This window comes from Musa acuminata, chromosome BXJ2-10, assembly GCF_036884655.1.
Source record: "Musa acuminata AAA Group cultivar baxijiao chromosome BXJ2-10, Cavendish_Baxijiao_AAA, whole genome shotgun sequence".
NCBI lineage: Eukaryota > Viridiplantae > Streptophyta > Magnoliopsida > Zingiberales > Musaceae > Musa > Musa acuminata.
This window is the reverse complement of record NC_088347.1, coordinates 21618147-21633436: the sequence shown is the minus strand read 5'-3', so window position 1 is coordinate 21633436 and position 15290 is coordinate 21618147. Positions and strand designations below refer to the sequence as shown.

At 44.7% G+C, this 15290-nt stretch overlaps 2 protein-coding genes across 9 annotated transcripts; both read right to left on the bottom strand.

Annotated features, from left to right (window-relative positions):
• Nucleotides 1-139: 139 nt before the first annotated feature.
• On the bottom strand, nt 140-9403 carry LOC104000168 (syntaxin-43). Of its 3 annotated transcripts, XR_672838.3 has the most exons (9): nt 8922-9391; nt 2837-3113; nt 2463-2552; nt 2295-2372; nt 1961-2038; nt 1759-1824; nt 1590-1670; nt 288-628; nt 140-181 (listed from the first exon to the last, which is right to left on the bottom strand). XR_672838.3 is itself a non-coding variant. In XM_065128118.1 (8 exons), exons 1-8 carry the CDS (start codon nt 9134-9136, stop codon nt 521-523), a joined length of 975 nt encoding a protein of 324 aa, XP_064984190.1. In that variant the 5' UTR covers nt 9137-9403; the 3' UTR covers nt 140-520. The 3 variants fall into 3 exon arrangements, 2 of the variants coding, with proteins under 2 accessions (XP_064984190.1, XP_009420424.2); XM_065128118.1 differs by having other exon boundaries at nt 140-628; nt 1961-2020; nt 8922-9403; XM_009422149.3 differs by having other exon boundaries at nt 140-628.
• A 270-nt stretch (nt 9404-9673) lies between these two features.
• On the bottom strand, nt 9674-15053 carry LOC104000166 (uncharacterized). Of its 6 annotated transcripts, XM_065128116.1 has the most exons (6): nt 14832-15053; nt 13972-14291; nt 12289-12474; nt 12019-12130; nt 11781-11931; nt 9674-11690 (listed from the first exon to the last, which is right to left on the bottom strand). In XM_065128116.1, exon 6 carries the CDS (start codon nt 11677-11679, stop codon nt 9802-9804), a length of 1878 nt encoding a protein of 625 aa, XP_064984188.1. In that variant the 5' UTR covers nt 11680-11690; nt 11781-11931; nt 12019-12130; nt 12289-12474; nt 13972-14291; nt 14832-15053; the 3' UTR covers nt 9674-9801. The 6 variants fall into 6 exon arrangements, with proteins under 6 accessions (XP_064984188.1, XP_009420421.2, XP_009420420.2 ...); XM_009422146.3 differs by lacking the exons at nt 12019-12130; nt 13972-14291 and adding an exon at nt 12175-12199; XM_009422145.3 differs by lacking the exon at nt 13972-14291.
• Between the last annotated feature and the right edge of the window lie 237 nt (nt 15054-15290).

The following is a 15290-nucleotide window of genomic DNA, read 5'->3' as shown; positions in this document are numbered from 1 at the left end:
ATCCAAGGAGTTATCTCCAAATAAGAGGATAAAATGCTGTCCTCAACAACAGCTCCACATAGGCAGGATATCTCTTTCATGCAGAAATAACCATACAACATGTTCCAGCTTTCACAATAAATCTACTTGAGAAAAGAGCTTGATTAACATACTATGAACTTTTGGGCAAAACTTTGTGTCCCTGCGGGGAAAAAATATTGTGTTTCAAACATTACTTGAATCTTTACAGAGTTTTCTTATACAAGATCTCAAACAATTGGAACAACCAGCTAACACGACGCACCAACCTGGGCCTTTGATTATCAGAAGAAATACTCGTCAGACGATTGTGCTCTCAAACCATGGCCAATCCTATATCATGAAGCAAGATTCAGCTCAATTAATTTACGTGCAAACTGGTTGAATGAGAACCTATGATAAGATCCTGTGGACAAGAGCCATGGAAATGTTCAAACAGGTGAAGCCATGTGGCTCAAGCTTCACAAGAGATCATGTGACTTCATGTGTTGGTTAATCAGAACTAGAATAATATGGTCTTCAATATCAGGAGGACAAGCATGATGAAAATTAATATCACAAGCACAGTGGCACACATGACCATGCCCCCTTTCCTCTGTGTTCGCTCTGCCTGCAAATGTACAACCAGATAAGACGTCAGCATTCATATGGAGTTCCAGTGAAATCCAATACAGTAGGGCAAGACACCCTTGCCACATTCAAATATGTATTAGTTTGCAGTAAGATTTCATCAAGTTTAAAGCAATACAAATAGAGAAGTGGAATTCAAACATCCTTGCTTAACTGAGCATGTATGGCAAGTTCCAACAACGATATCTATCGTTAGCGAGCCGAAACATAGACCTCAAGAAAAAGATATAAACATATCCCACAGAATTATCAAGATATATCACATGTTATAATTAAGATCCCTAACCAGCAATGTCTTAAACATGGTGTCACAATGGAGAAGGTTTCAAAGTATAGAAAAGATTACGATAAATGGTTCTTCATAATATTACTTCAGAGATAACATAATCTTTTTCTATTGCAAGAAAAAAAAGGGTGTTCCACAAGTGTTGAACCAAACTGTTAGGTATTTATCAGGTCAAGAATCAAAAGAGAGCCAATCAGAAAGACCAACAGAAATGACCAGAGAGCCAAGTGCCCCTGACAAAGGGAGTGCTTCAAATTCCAACTATTTGGGCCCAGCTAAAAGAACATGCTCACAGTGCCAATGAAATTTTTGACCATGTCACAAGCTAACCTAACTACCATTGGCTGAAGTTCAAATTAGCCAAGTAAATACCATGAACATTGAAATATCACAGTTATACCAAGTCTGCAACAACTAAATGTTGCATAAGTTGGTTATCCATGAGACTGCAGCTACCTGCACTAGTGAAAAACATAATGTATTCGTCTCCATCTGGCTATTGGCCTTACATCCAAAAAATTGCCTAATTAGTTTAACATTTTACAACTAGCAAATGACAGGTAGTTTCAGCATGATCAACTTGCACATTCTAAATAACTAAAGAGCCTAGTTGAACAAATACAAGCAGAAAAAAAAAAAGGGAGAAGAGCGGCACCTTCTCTAACTGTTTATAGCCCTCTTCTACTGAACTTGCAACATTTTGTACATTGTAATCTATCCTGTCAACTATCGTTCCCTGCTTGCATCACATGCATCAGAAAATAGCCACTTAGCAGCAGCAGGAAAATAGGAAATCAAGAATTCTCTTAAGGTTAAAAGAGCACCTGATCTATCACAAGGACTGAGAGATCCTTCATGATCTGAGCAAGTTCATTAACTGATTCTACAACCTAAGAACAAGAATTTTTTACAAGTCATGAAAAACATACATGAAACTTCATATTGTTACAGATTTCACAAGACGAAGCCATAAATAGAGCACACAAACATTATGGGCATAGACAAACTAAAAATTACAAGTGTTACCTGTACAATTTCCCTCTCCCTCTCTCTTGTGAATACCTCACTTCTCTTTAGCGCAGACATCTGAATATCATTAAAACCCTGTCATGAATAAAAGGAGTAAAGACCAGGAAAAATGGGTAAATAATTAGAAATGACTGGATGTTGATAGATTAGCTAAAATAGTTTCATGCTCAGTCGCAGACAAAGAAATTTTCTTTTCATGTATGCTGTAAGATATTCTCTAAAAATCATATGAAGATTTGATCTAAAAAAGGGTTCACAATCCCACAATAAACATTCATTACCATATCCTGTTAGGACTGTCAAATGAAATATGAAAAAGAGAAAAAAGTACCACATCACGAAAGTCATCTTCTTCTATCTCATGTCTGATCCCATTGTGATTCATTTCCAAATCAACACCATCTTGCCCCTAAAGACATCAAAGATAGCATTCAAAACTTCTTCACACATAAGAAGCCCAATTAATGACATGCATAAGCATGATCAGAGATCAACAGACTTCTTGTTGCTGCTGAAGGCGCTTTAAATAAGAAGACTGTTTCTTCCGGAACTCCATCGAAAGATTTTGAAGGTCAGTTGCAAGAGACCGCTGCACAATCAACACCCAAAATAATAAATATCCAAAAAGTGGGCAGCAAGAGGACAATAAATACAGTAAGAATGGAGTCAATGAAGTGCTTCAGTATGATTTGACATTGAAGTCTCATCCACCCAAATCCATCTACATGGTTTCTTGACCAAGAGATGGTGATTGTGTAAACAGACTAGCACTTAACATAAGAATTTTGTTCCTACCATCACATGCAAATGAGGAAGACCGGTGATGGTTGGCAATAATCATAAAAAGAAACTAAAAGTCAAGCTATACTACACCTGAACATTCTTCCGAACATTTGAATCTTCAGAAGGATCACTGGAAGATAGCTTCTGCAGTCTCTTTTCAGACCTCTTCAATACATCTGTTATTTCATATGTAAGAAGCTTAATGGCATGTTGATCCTCCTTGTCATCTCCAAACGAAGGCATTAAGGCTTTTGCATGGGCCTTGACCAACTCTGACATTTTTGTCCGAGCACGCTGCATGTCTGCAGCTATTTCCTCAGAAACATCCACCCAAGCTGGAGGTAAACCAACCACAGCTGCACCTGTACTGCAATAGGCTAACAACACTTTTAATTGGTTTTATGGCATTTTGAGTATCACCAGAAGTGTTGAGTGAATATTGCCAAATATCACTGCTTCAATTCCAGCTTTTAAGAAACAATTCTACAACAAGTTTGTCAAGATAAAAAGCACAAGAAATGCAAAGTAATGAAAAGGAATGGCATGCAACTGCATTAGTTTAATGCTCAAAAGACTCCAAATAGATTAAAAAATATATTAGCTTAAACCTTGAAAGGACCCATATTGGAAAGCAATATATAAAGCATAAATGTGATAATTTTCAAAAAACACATTTATAGGGGAATGACATACCGTCATGTCACGGACATAGCTGGTTTTGCCTAAATCGTACGGCACTCTTGCGTGTCCATCCGCAAAGGTCAGCCTTCCCGAAACCTCCCATGGTCCTTTAGGACCAACAAAAGAGAGAACGGATTAAAGAGAACGCCTCACTCGGGATCCACAAGCAAACATCTCCGAAAACACTTCATAGACAATACAAATTACAAACAGACTTTACAAGCTCTGAACAGTTGCACAACAAAGGGTCAAAATGATCCATTACAGACCGAAAATCTCTCACAAGTATCCACATGACACAACCTTTATTTACAAGTCTAAAACGGCCACCAAACCCAACTAAAATGGGACTATTAAGCCTTCGGTCGTCCCTTTACATGCTGTGCAAAGCATGAACATACCAAAAGACACGGACATACATAAGCATTACATCAAACATTCTGTTTCGAAGTTTGTCCGTGACATTCTCTCCCACTTATTCCTTCGACATCCTCGTCGAAGCCCTAGTGAACACTGCAACCTCTCACCTTTGCTGAGTCTTCAATCTTATGCTCCAGCTGCAATGCGCCTCTTGGCTCCTAGCTGCTCTCCGCTGCTGTTTTTGAGTAATCGAACCTTTGATCCGCAATGCTGCTTCAACTCACCAATGACTCTAACTTTGGTGTGGGGTTGGCTGAGTTGTGTTGATCCTTGTTGATTCCTGCGGATCCTCCAAATGAAGGAAAAGACCATCCTTACTGCGCCAGTCTCTCAAATGCCTCATGCTGCTTGAACTCGGTGGATGCTTGTTGGAGCTTTAACGAGCATCATCTCGCAAACTTCTGAAGTTTTGGATCCTTCCTCTACAAAATTTACCCATTAACTCTTCTTTCACTTAGTTGTCACTTCCAAGTAGGTTCGCGTCACTTCCGCTTTCGATTGGCATTTCGTTAGGAAATGAAGCGAACAATCTACTCTTAGTAGCACTGATCACCGTTGGTGAGGATTTGACAACTATTGTCTTCCATTATCTTCGAAGGGTCTTTGAACCTATGCAGAGCTCCTCTGTTGGATAGATAAGAGAATTGGGGTACTCGATTTCGCCCATTCTCTTAAGGGTTGAGAAGGTAAAGGTTACTTGACTTCGCCCGCCTCCTCGAGGTTGTACTCCATGCATTGAGCTGATTACTGGCCTTCGCCTGCTCTTTGCTCACACTTCTGAAGCACTTGAAGTGTTTGCGCTCCTTGCGTTGAGTTAGTTACTGTGATTCACCTTCTCAATGCCATCGAACTTCTAGAATGCAGGAAGTTTTCACCCCAACTTAGAGTAATTCTCTAATAGATTTGGTCGCCTCTGGGCTTGTACTGTCTTCTCCATCAATCGTACCGCCTACTCCATTGAGTAGCAAAGGTACAACACCACGTACTGCCTGCTTCGTTCCTTGGTCGTGCACTCTTGCTTGACCTGAAGTCCTTCACTTTCGGCTATCTTGATGAGAAGCTCGTTGACACCGGTCTTACGAAGTTCCTTGGCCTCTGCCCTTCAGCCTTGTCTCCGTATTTGGAGTTTGCCTCTGTATGCTCCACCTCCTAGACCCCTTTCACGACCAAACGCTCTCCCTCCATGAGAGCAAGGGATTAATGACTTTCACGGAAGTTCCGCCTCTGTGGTACCATGACGCTGCCATGCCCATGGCCCTACTATTCGTCACCTCGCATATGTATCCCTTTTCTTCACGATCAATAGATATGTCTCCGTGGCACTCCTTCGAGTCCACCTCCATTCTAGTTGATGCTTAATTTTGGGTAGCTAAGTCCTTCTGGACTCATCGTCACTTCCTCGCCTCTTTCGACCCTCTACTTCAACACCTCTGTGTTCTCTAAGCAGCTCCCTTTGGTCGACGGAAAGACAGATTGCAACTCCCATGCATGGCCTATGCCATCACATTGTAGGGTTTGCACCGATTCTGTTCTCCTTAGCTTCCTTGGTAGCAATGTTCACTTACTCGACCTTGTCCTCTGACTTGCCGGGCTCCCTTAAGCGAATATGGGTTCTGGAGCAGTCTAACTCTCCAACCGCTTTGATCATACCTCTGCATGATCAAGTCCCTTCCCTGGGACTCACTGGTACTTGCATTCGAACTTTTCCCTTGGTGGAACACAGCCCCCATATGCTGATGACCAAGGCTTTCATCCGATACAAAATTCGATGCACACACGGAAGACCCGCATTTGCGGTACCATGGCCTTCACTTCTTGAATCCATAGCCCTTCTTGCCATCATGTTGTTCACCGAAGTGGAGCTTCCAGTAGCTCCCGATTATACCTCCGTATGATCTAGTCCCTCACGGGACTCATTCATGTGTATCGCATTGCCACGAACTGTTCCACCACAATCCGCTGCACCATATCGCCTCCTAGCGACATCTCCATTGCATTATGATCCTTGTGGGATGAACTCGAATTGTGATCCCTCTATGTGTGGCCTCTGCCAATACATCGCAGGGTTTCTTCCACCTTCGATTTTGTTCGCTCCTTTGGCAATCGACTTTTATCCACCCACTCATGGGTCACACCTATATGAAGCACCGCTCTAGGACAGTCCGTCGCCTAGTAGCTCCCGAAGTCCCCCGACTTCACTACAATTAGTGCACCATTGTCTAGATCCTGTGCCTCTGTCCAAGGAAAGCACTGTGCCTCCGCTCCATGTTTCATCTTCTATGCTGGCTCCCTTCATGTGGCTTGGGTACTTCACCAAATTACACCCAAGTTGCTTCGCTCCTCATTTTACATTGAGTTGATGGTGGCCCTCGCGCCCACCATTCCACGGGTCAACCCTCCCTTGAGTCCAATCTCCATATCGACTCCAAGTATGCCTTCATTTGTGTTGCTTTGGGTCGCTCCCCCACTTGATCTCGCAATGCATCCACCAATGCATTCTGTCGAGCGAGATCATGCGACAACTCCTCGCCGCTTGCTCAGTCCATTGAGCTTTGTGGAGTTGTTGTTTGTTGAGGTACTCCTCCTCAACATGTGAGGTTCGTCCTACATGATTCTCCCTTTGGAGAGCCGGGACTTATCCCTCCCGAATAACTGTACCGTTGGAACAACATCTCTCTTCATTTCGGAGACCACCATCCCCTTGGACTACTCTGATTTGCTAAACAAACTATGCATTGTTCTGCCTCCTACAAACGCACTTGCTAGATTGTGACTCCACGTCAATACAGCCCCCGCTGCACCACTTAAGGCCTAGCAACATGCTGAACTTGTTGCATACTTCAGCCTCCTACGGACGTATCCTTCACATGCCGAAGAGAAAGTTTCAATGCTCCATGGCACCGAGTTTCGGTCGCCTTGGGATTACCGCGAACATTTTATCATTTGTATACAAGCCCATGTATGAGTACCGAATTATTTGAGTTAACAATTCCACTCACCTCTGTGAGCTTTGCACAACTCTTTCGGTCGCTGAGCAACTCATTCCACCTTACATGGTCTCATCCTTTACCAAGCGCCTCGCTTGCCTTGAGCACCATCAAGTATAGTTGTCAACGTTGAGTCGTAGCTCAAACTCGGTCATCCCAACCTTTGTGCGCTCTGCATTCTTCCAAGCTTGCCTATTCTCGTGGTGCCTCTTGCGCGAAGGGTTAGCCATTCTTCTGAATGCCAATCTCAGATGCTCGCTCCTCCGAGCGACTCCTTTTCCCTACATCTCTATGCCCGTTTTCCCCCAAACGATCGCGAAGGGTTGGCCATTCCTCTGAATGCCAATCTCAGATGCTCGCTCCTCCGAGCAACTCCTTTTCCCTACATCTCCATGCTCGTTTTCCCCCAAACGGTTGCGCGTGTGCTGACTGCCCTCAACGTAGCCCCGCTAGGTCCCCCACGTTTGCATGCCAAGTGTTTCTATGAGTGCTTGTCCCGCTCTGATACCATCCGTCACGGACTTAGCTGGTTTTGCCTGAGTCGTACGGCACCCTTGCGTGTCCATCCGCAAATGTCAGCCTCCGCGAAGCCTCCCATGGTCCCTTAGGACCAACAAAAGAAAGAACGGGTTAGAGAGAACGCCTCACTAGGGATCCACAAGCAAACATCTCCGAAAACACTTCATAGACAATGCAAATTACAAACAGACTTTATAAGCTCTGAACAGTTGCACAACAAAAGGTCAAAATGGTCCATTACAGACCGAAATTATCTCACAAGTGTCCACATGACACAACCTTTAATTACAAGCCTAAAGCGGCCACCAAACCCAACTAAAATGGGACAATTAAGCCTTCGGTCGTCCCACTACATGCTGTGCAAAACATGGACATACAAAAAGATACGAACATACATAAGCATTACATCAAACATTCTGTTTCGAAATTTGTCCGTGACAGTCAGTTGGAAGTAAAGCGGGATGAGTATTTACTAATGCATGTGTCTTTACCCCTTTATTCAGATTTACCATAACGGCCATTTCAAGCTTTACATACAACATATGTAGCACAAGAAAATAAAGGCATACAGAAACAATTATAAAACCACAATTGCTTACATAATCCAATTTTGTTCTATAAAATCATTGGAACAAATAGAAACAGAAGGGAACTGTTAATTTACCAATCATAGCACAGTCCTGTGTGCTCGTAAGAGAGATTATAAATTATATAAATTAATAATTTATGATATGAACTATAAAGTATAACTAGATTTAATGTGCTTTGTACAGTTCCGCTTTTACCAAACTGAACATGCAAATCTAGTAAAAACTCCACTGCTCTTTGTTTTTAGAAAGAAGCAAATGGCTTGTTCCTGTAACACGAAAGTCAAATCAGTACCTCCTTACATTGTTATTAGCATACAATGTTTCAGTCCATTTCGTAATGCCTAAAATCTGCTGTCATCACTAGAAGTCTAGAAATGTCTTTTCTTCCCACATTCCTCTTTTGGGTGACTGGACAAGAAAATCCTACATCATAATCTTCCTTATAAGCAATATTTTCAAAATTACATAGGCAAGGTACGATTAACACTTAAAGGTTTGATAAATAAGCAAAGTGTATTCAGGACTACTATCTCTTACAGATTCACAGCAATCAGATGGGTCTTCTCCATCAAAATTGTCAACTTTCAAAACAGAAACTCTCTTATCACTTTCAGATCCATTTCTAGCATGTAATTTAGCATTAGCTCTTGGGTTTTAGTCCCACCCAAGTGACCTACGAATTGACTTCATACTCACTTTTTGATAGAACAATAATGTCAATTACAACAATTGAAACGATCCACCACCAATTTCGCACACATCATTTCTCATCCTCAATGATAACTACTCCAAATTCCCAAAATAAAAGGGGGTATCATCCCTAAAATGTGATCCCCGAAGGAATTCTGGGTGCAGTCTGAGTCCAATTAACCCTAAAAAAATTGACGATATCAGCTATAGGGTTTCGACAGAAAGAGAGAAGAGTTTTAATCGAAGATACGTGAAAACCTAACAAAGAGAGGAAAACGTAGATCGGACCTCGAGCCACCCGGGTCTTCCGTGCTGAGAGGAGCGTAGGACCGATCGGGGCGGAGAAGCGAGGCGTTCACAAGCTCGATCACCGGCCCGCCCCCGCTGCCGGAGTAGGAGGAGGAGGTCGACGGTCCTGAGTGGGAGGAGGGGGAAGGGACCCGAACGTTGCGTAGGGCATCGCGGTACTTCCTGTAGATGGGCGTCCGATTCCTCATGGCCATGGCGAGATCTCGGAGACAACGAGGGGGTGGGGGTAGGGAGAGAGAGAGAGAGAGTTGTCGAGTCCGCGGTGGTTGAGTCCATTGAGTGGCTTTTGATGCAGCCGAAACGCGTTCTTTCCGGCCCACTAAGAGACGGCCCAAAAGAGGGAATCGCGTGGCCCGAACGGGACGAATCGTCGCCGTTCGTGGGAAATCGCATGGACGGCAGACGGAGGCCCGCACGAGTATTCGTATGCGGACGTTCCTCTCTTCCCTCCGTGGCTCCGTCGCGTGCTCGAGCAGGTAGAGAAGCCGATCGGCGATGATCCTCCTCCTCATCTTCCACCGTTGATTTGGTCTCAAGATTCCCCATTTGCCTGGATGAGGTTAGGTTGTTATGGAATCAGATTCATTTGTCTACGAGATAACATTCAGAGAGTTGATCGTTTGCTGAGTCTGATAGAGATAACAGCGTAAGGATCGTTTGGCTTTATCTTGAATTGCTCGGCTGATTGATATTGATCGAATGCTTGGTAGAGAAGTAACTAACAATAAATATAGTTATAGACACCCGCATAATATAGATTGCTATAGTAATCATTTTACAGGCCGTGATCATTTTACAGCGTAAGTATAATCGACGGCTGTGATCATGCCGTCATGGAGATCTCAACGGTCATCCTGGTTCATTTTCTCTGACACTTCGCCGCCACGAAATCCAGCAGAGCATCCAAAGCGGCCTCGGAGCTCGCAGGGAAGCCTCCCGCGAACAGCCCCCCCGCCAGCGCCGCTGCCCGCTCCCTCGTCCCTACGTCCGACATCAACCGCTCGATCGCCTCTGCCACCTTCGCCTTCGTCACCGCCCCGCGCTCGTCCTTGATCGCCAGCCCCGTCCTCAGCCTCCTCGCCACGAGCTTAGCGTTCCAGACCTGGTCCCCGTGCACCGGCCAGGTCAGCACGGGGACCCCGCGGCCGAGCACCTCCACCGTCGAGTTCCACCCGCAGTGCGTCACGAACCCCCCGGTGGCTGGGTGGCTTAGTATCAGGAGCTGCGGCGCCCACCCGTGGATCACCAGCCCCCTCCCCGCCGCCCGCTCCGCCAACCCTTCCGGGAAGTAACCCACCCCGCCGCCTACCTCCACAGGCCGCCCATCCGCGTCGTGCCTCATGGCCCGTGGTTGGATGGCCCAGATAAACGGCCGACTCGACTCCTCCAGGGCTGACGCCAGTGCTGCAAGCTCCGCGTCGCTGGGGACGACCAGGGACCCGAAGGAGATGTAAATCACCGAGCCACGGGGCTTGGAGTCGAGGAACTCGAGGACGTCGGTCTCGGAGGCGATGGCGGCGTCTCCGTCTCCGCGGCCCTTGGGCCTGATGGCATTGTCGTGGATGACGGAGCCGGTGGCGGACCAATATTGGGAAGGGAGGAGAGGGCCGATGCCCCAGACCGGCTTCTTGGCTTCGTCGGCGACGTAGTCCAGGAACGGCCGCTCCAGAGCATCACAGGTGTTGAACAGAAGCGCGACTGCCTTGGTTTCTGCGAGGTCATGTTGCGGGCCTCCTCCACGCCATGGCCCTGGTGGTGGGGTTGGACCGCCGCCTTCTCGTAGCCGGAACAGCGGCGGGCCACTCGGGGTTGCTGGCTTAGCTTGAGGCGGAGAGCCTCCACCGAATGGAAGCTTTGGTGAGGCAAAACCGCCTCCTGGCAGAAACGGTGGCGGTGGCGGTGGCGGGACAACTGGAACCCCTCGGCTTTGGGTCGGCGGAAGGCGAGCTTGATGCCCCGGTAGGAACGGTGGTGGCGGTGGAGGACCATCTTGGTGCCCCCATCCACGCGGAAGCAGCGGCACATACTGAAGTCCAAAATCCGGTGGTGGCGGTGGCGGACGTCCATGGAGGCCGGGCAACGGTGGCGACGGCCAAACCAGTGGAGGCGGTGGCCCAGCATCATCCGCCCCAGTGGCAACCTCTTCGAAAGCAAGATCCCCCGATCCAAAAGGCAGCGGTGGCGGGCCCTGACTCATCAGATCGGCGGCCGTCAGAACCATCTCCTCTGGCAAGCCGGGAACACTCACCATTCCACCCGGGCCGAGGTCCGCCGTCGATAGCTTTGACGCGGCGTGATCCATGGCGGTCGAGCACGCACTGGAAGTGAATAAAAGAACCGCGAGGACCCCGAATTCCCCACAGACATCCAGCAGCTGGCTCATCATCACGTCAACGATGACGCACACCGGGGGAGACATATCGTCGCCGCCGCCATTAAATCGCTCGGCAAGAAGATCACGGAAGGCAGAGCAGTCATTCCGGGAGTGTGGCCTCGGGGAAGCGCAAGACAAGGACAATGACGACGATGGCAAAAGAGGAGGAGGACCAGAAGGTCGGGGCATGGAGTACTCCATGATTCGGATCAGAGGGTGGAGGGAGCTGGAGGAGGACGAAGCCGACGGCAGGAGGAGGGTGACACGGTAACCACGGGAGGCGAGCCGGCTGGCAAGCTCGGTGGTCGGGAAGATGTGGCTGGAGTCGTGGAAGGGGACGACGATGATCTCGCCATTGGCCATCTTTATTTAACCTGGGAACAAGACGGGGGGAGCGGGAAGGAGTTATATAGGCGGAAGATGACTTTACCGTTAAGAAAGCAGGGAGGGAAGCAAGCTTAGACCGTTAGGCGGAGACCGCGTTGCCTGTCATGTTGACCGATCGCTACGGATGTCGGCGGAGTCGGCAGATGGATACAGGAATCCATGTGATCGATACTTTTTTTGATATTGGATTCTTAGATTGCTTGGTATCTTCTTCACCTCCTGATTTCCCTGTACCAGAAAACAATCGATTAAAACAACACGGCAACTCTGGTGCCTGTGCAAACAATTTTAAGTTAAGAACAATGTTTTAATTACCTGTCAACAATTAGAAGATGACTTGAGACTGCCAAAAAAGTCCATTCTTCTGCTCTTCAGTGCCAAGCTTAGAAGAAAATTAGTCGAAGCAGTGATAACAGGTATTTTAATCCTGATTAAAATGAGATTAAATTTAATAAATGATATGCATCTGACCTATTAGATCCAAGTTTTCCATTTCCTGAGATACATAGTTGACATTGAATATAGAATAGAGGAATAATAAGTCAAATTAAACATAGGTATGTGTTGCACCATTATTGGCCTTACCTGGCTGCTTTGTCATAAAGTCATGTTTAAGCTTGATCCAGGCGAATTGGAACTGTGGTCAGCAAGGCAATAAGAAATCAATTTGGTCCCTCTCCCAAAAAATGATTCAGCTGTTGACCTCTATGTATGGTCCCATTTGTTTGATCTCATCTTTCAAGCAAAACTAATTGGCAATATGAACTGGGTCTGCACAAATGAGAACCAGAATGAGATACTGAAGGCAGAAGCTATTCTTCAAGAAACTCCAATAAAAGCCAGAGTCATTTTCTAGCAACTTTCCTAAGTTACTGATTAGTTGCTAATTTTTCATGAAATGACCTTTCATTTAATATGACATTCAAAAAATGTATAACTTAAAAGACAGGAAATGAAGAAAGGAGTGTCACTGTTGTTGATGAAACAATTATGATCAATGGCACCACTTTGTTTGCTGTTGAGAAAGCCTTAATGCTTGGTTCAGGCATAACTGGGCAATATCAAAGTAATAGATGGAAATAAAACTCTACTAAAATGGTAATATGGTGAAAAAGAACATGAAGCAGTTCCAAACTTTATGGCTTTGTCTCATGCAAAGTTCAACAGCTAATTGTGAGAAGGGTGAATATTAAGCAAGAGAAACTACAAAGGAATGTAATCGAGAGGAAAAACAAAGACCACAAAAGAAGCCCTCAGTTAAATGAAGAACCAACTTCACTATAATAAGCACTGAATTCATACAAAGAATGTGGCTTCCAAGAACTGTGTATTCATACATACACATAACTCAAACATGCAAAACACAATAAAGGCAGATTAGCAACAAGTGGGAGAAAGACTAACAAAGAATGCACAGTTCCGATGAGGAATGGTCTTGGCGTTTGGAATTAGGACCGAGGGTGGATTCACATATTGGGAACAATTAAAAGCAATCTGAACCAAAAAAATAAAGAAACATATAATCAAGAAAATAATAGGAAGACTGACTTCAAATATAGCACAAATTTAAGGAGGAAAGACTCACATGAGTCACTTCTCCACTAAGTTCTCTCTCTCTAGTTAGACATCCTATGAGTGGCAACAGCTGCAAGCATGGAAATGGCCTCTTTCCCAAATAAAAAGATATATGTTCCTCTTTTTCACCTACTCTCATCTTTTTTTTTCTTCCTCTCCTCGTTTCCTCATTTCCCTGAAGTGTTCACCAGCAGGATTCTGCTGCAATCGATCAATTTGGCCTATTTCCGGCAACTGGTTCAACATTTTAGCACAATCAAGGTCAGTACTTAACAGGAATAAAATCACAAGTGCTAGCAAAATTTGTATTTATCCTCTACTACTTTTGAAATTATTCATTCCTCATTTCTAGTTTAGACTTCACTTATTTAAAAACCCAACCTTGCTGCTGTAAGCACTCTTGCCATGCCTCATCTCTGCTGATTTTATATTGCATTTCTTAGTAATGGTATCTTCATCATTCTTATTAACACCTCAGATTGTCGCAGAAAACATGGACTTCTTCAACATTAGCACCACATTATCCTCAAAATTGAACTAGAGATGCTGAATACATTAAAATGGAAGGTGCCCAGTTTGGCTGAATCATTATGTCAGTCTCAGATGCCATAGACCAGAAAATTATTTCCTTCCAGCTCATTTGCACACAAATCATCTCATAAAAGACATTTTAGGTAGCAAAGCCTAGCTCACCTGTGCAGCACTCATATCATCTTTTTTGTTCTCTTTGCCAGGAAAACAAGACACCTTGTCCCCAAAAGAAGCATCTGTAAGAACCCAAACAAAAATCATATTGCCTTTCCTTTTTGCCTTGCTTTGATTTCCATCACTGGAATTCAATTCCTGTTGGGTCCTTCCTTTTTTTCTCCTCTATTCTGCTCTGTTATTTGATAAAATCAATTAGTCCAGGCTTCGCAAGGGTATGGCGATGCCTGGGTTCCAATTTGGTGGCTTTGCAAGCAGGGTGCTTCAAAATCTTTCACGCTCACCTGGTGAGGCTCGGCTGCCCATTTCTGCAACAGTGGAGGCAAGTCGGGGCAATGATACATGAGCGGAATCTTAGACTTCCAATTTGAACTTATGAGTTCCAACTCACTGTTCAATAAATTACCAAATTTCCTATATAAATCGTTTTATTTATTAGGTAATCATATATTGTGTTGCTTACCTTGAATATAGTAACACAAAATTGATATTTGAGTCTCACACCTACACATCTGATTTTTAGAGTTTGCAAAATATCATTCTGAGCATAAAATCTTCCCTAATCTTCGGATAAAATCTTTATACGAACAATATCCCCAAACCCAAATGGTAGTGAACATTCAGATCTTTTAGAACAAAAAGAAAAGACTTGCAAATATTTAAGAAAGCTTGATGTAGGTTAGCTAACAGAGAAGGAATTGCGGTAACATTTTCAGCAACAAACAGAATTCAAAGAAGCACTTGGAGACAATATATCGATTAACTGAATGAACTAAACCACTATGCTGCTGATCGGAAGATAATCTGATCTGATGTTGGAAAACAAGAGGAGAGACAGAAAGACGAACTCTAAACGCTCCAAAACTAGATTCGTCGGTTCAAAGGACATCGAGCAGACAGGGCGGCGGAAGGTCGAGAACCTCGCTCTCCGCTTCCTATTCATTTCGCGCGAGAAGGGATCCGGCGGAACCAAGCGAATCAGAGGCAGCGGCGACCGTCAACCCGCGGCGGCTACGTCGGCAGTGGCAGATGGGAGCAGAGCACACCCGAACCTCCAACACGAAATCAAACCCTCCATCGCCCGATCAAAGTGCGGTGTTACGAATGAGAACGTAACACGTGGCTTCCCACTTAGCAGAAAGGATAAAGCTTAAAAATTACTCAAATGAGGTCATATATTAATTAAAATTAAAATTTTGAAGTACTCTTAGAAATTATATATATATTTTTTTATTTATTTATTTATTTATTTATGGATACCATAGAAAAATAGTAATAAAATAATAAGTTCAATATATATATTAGAA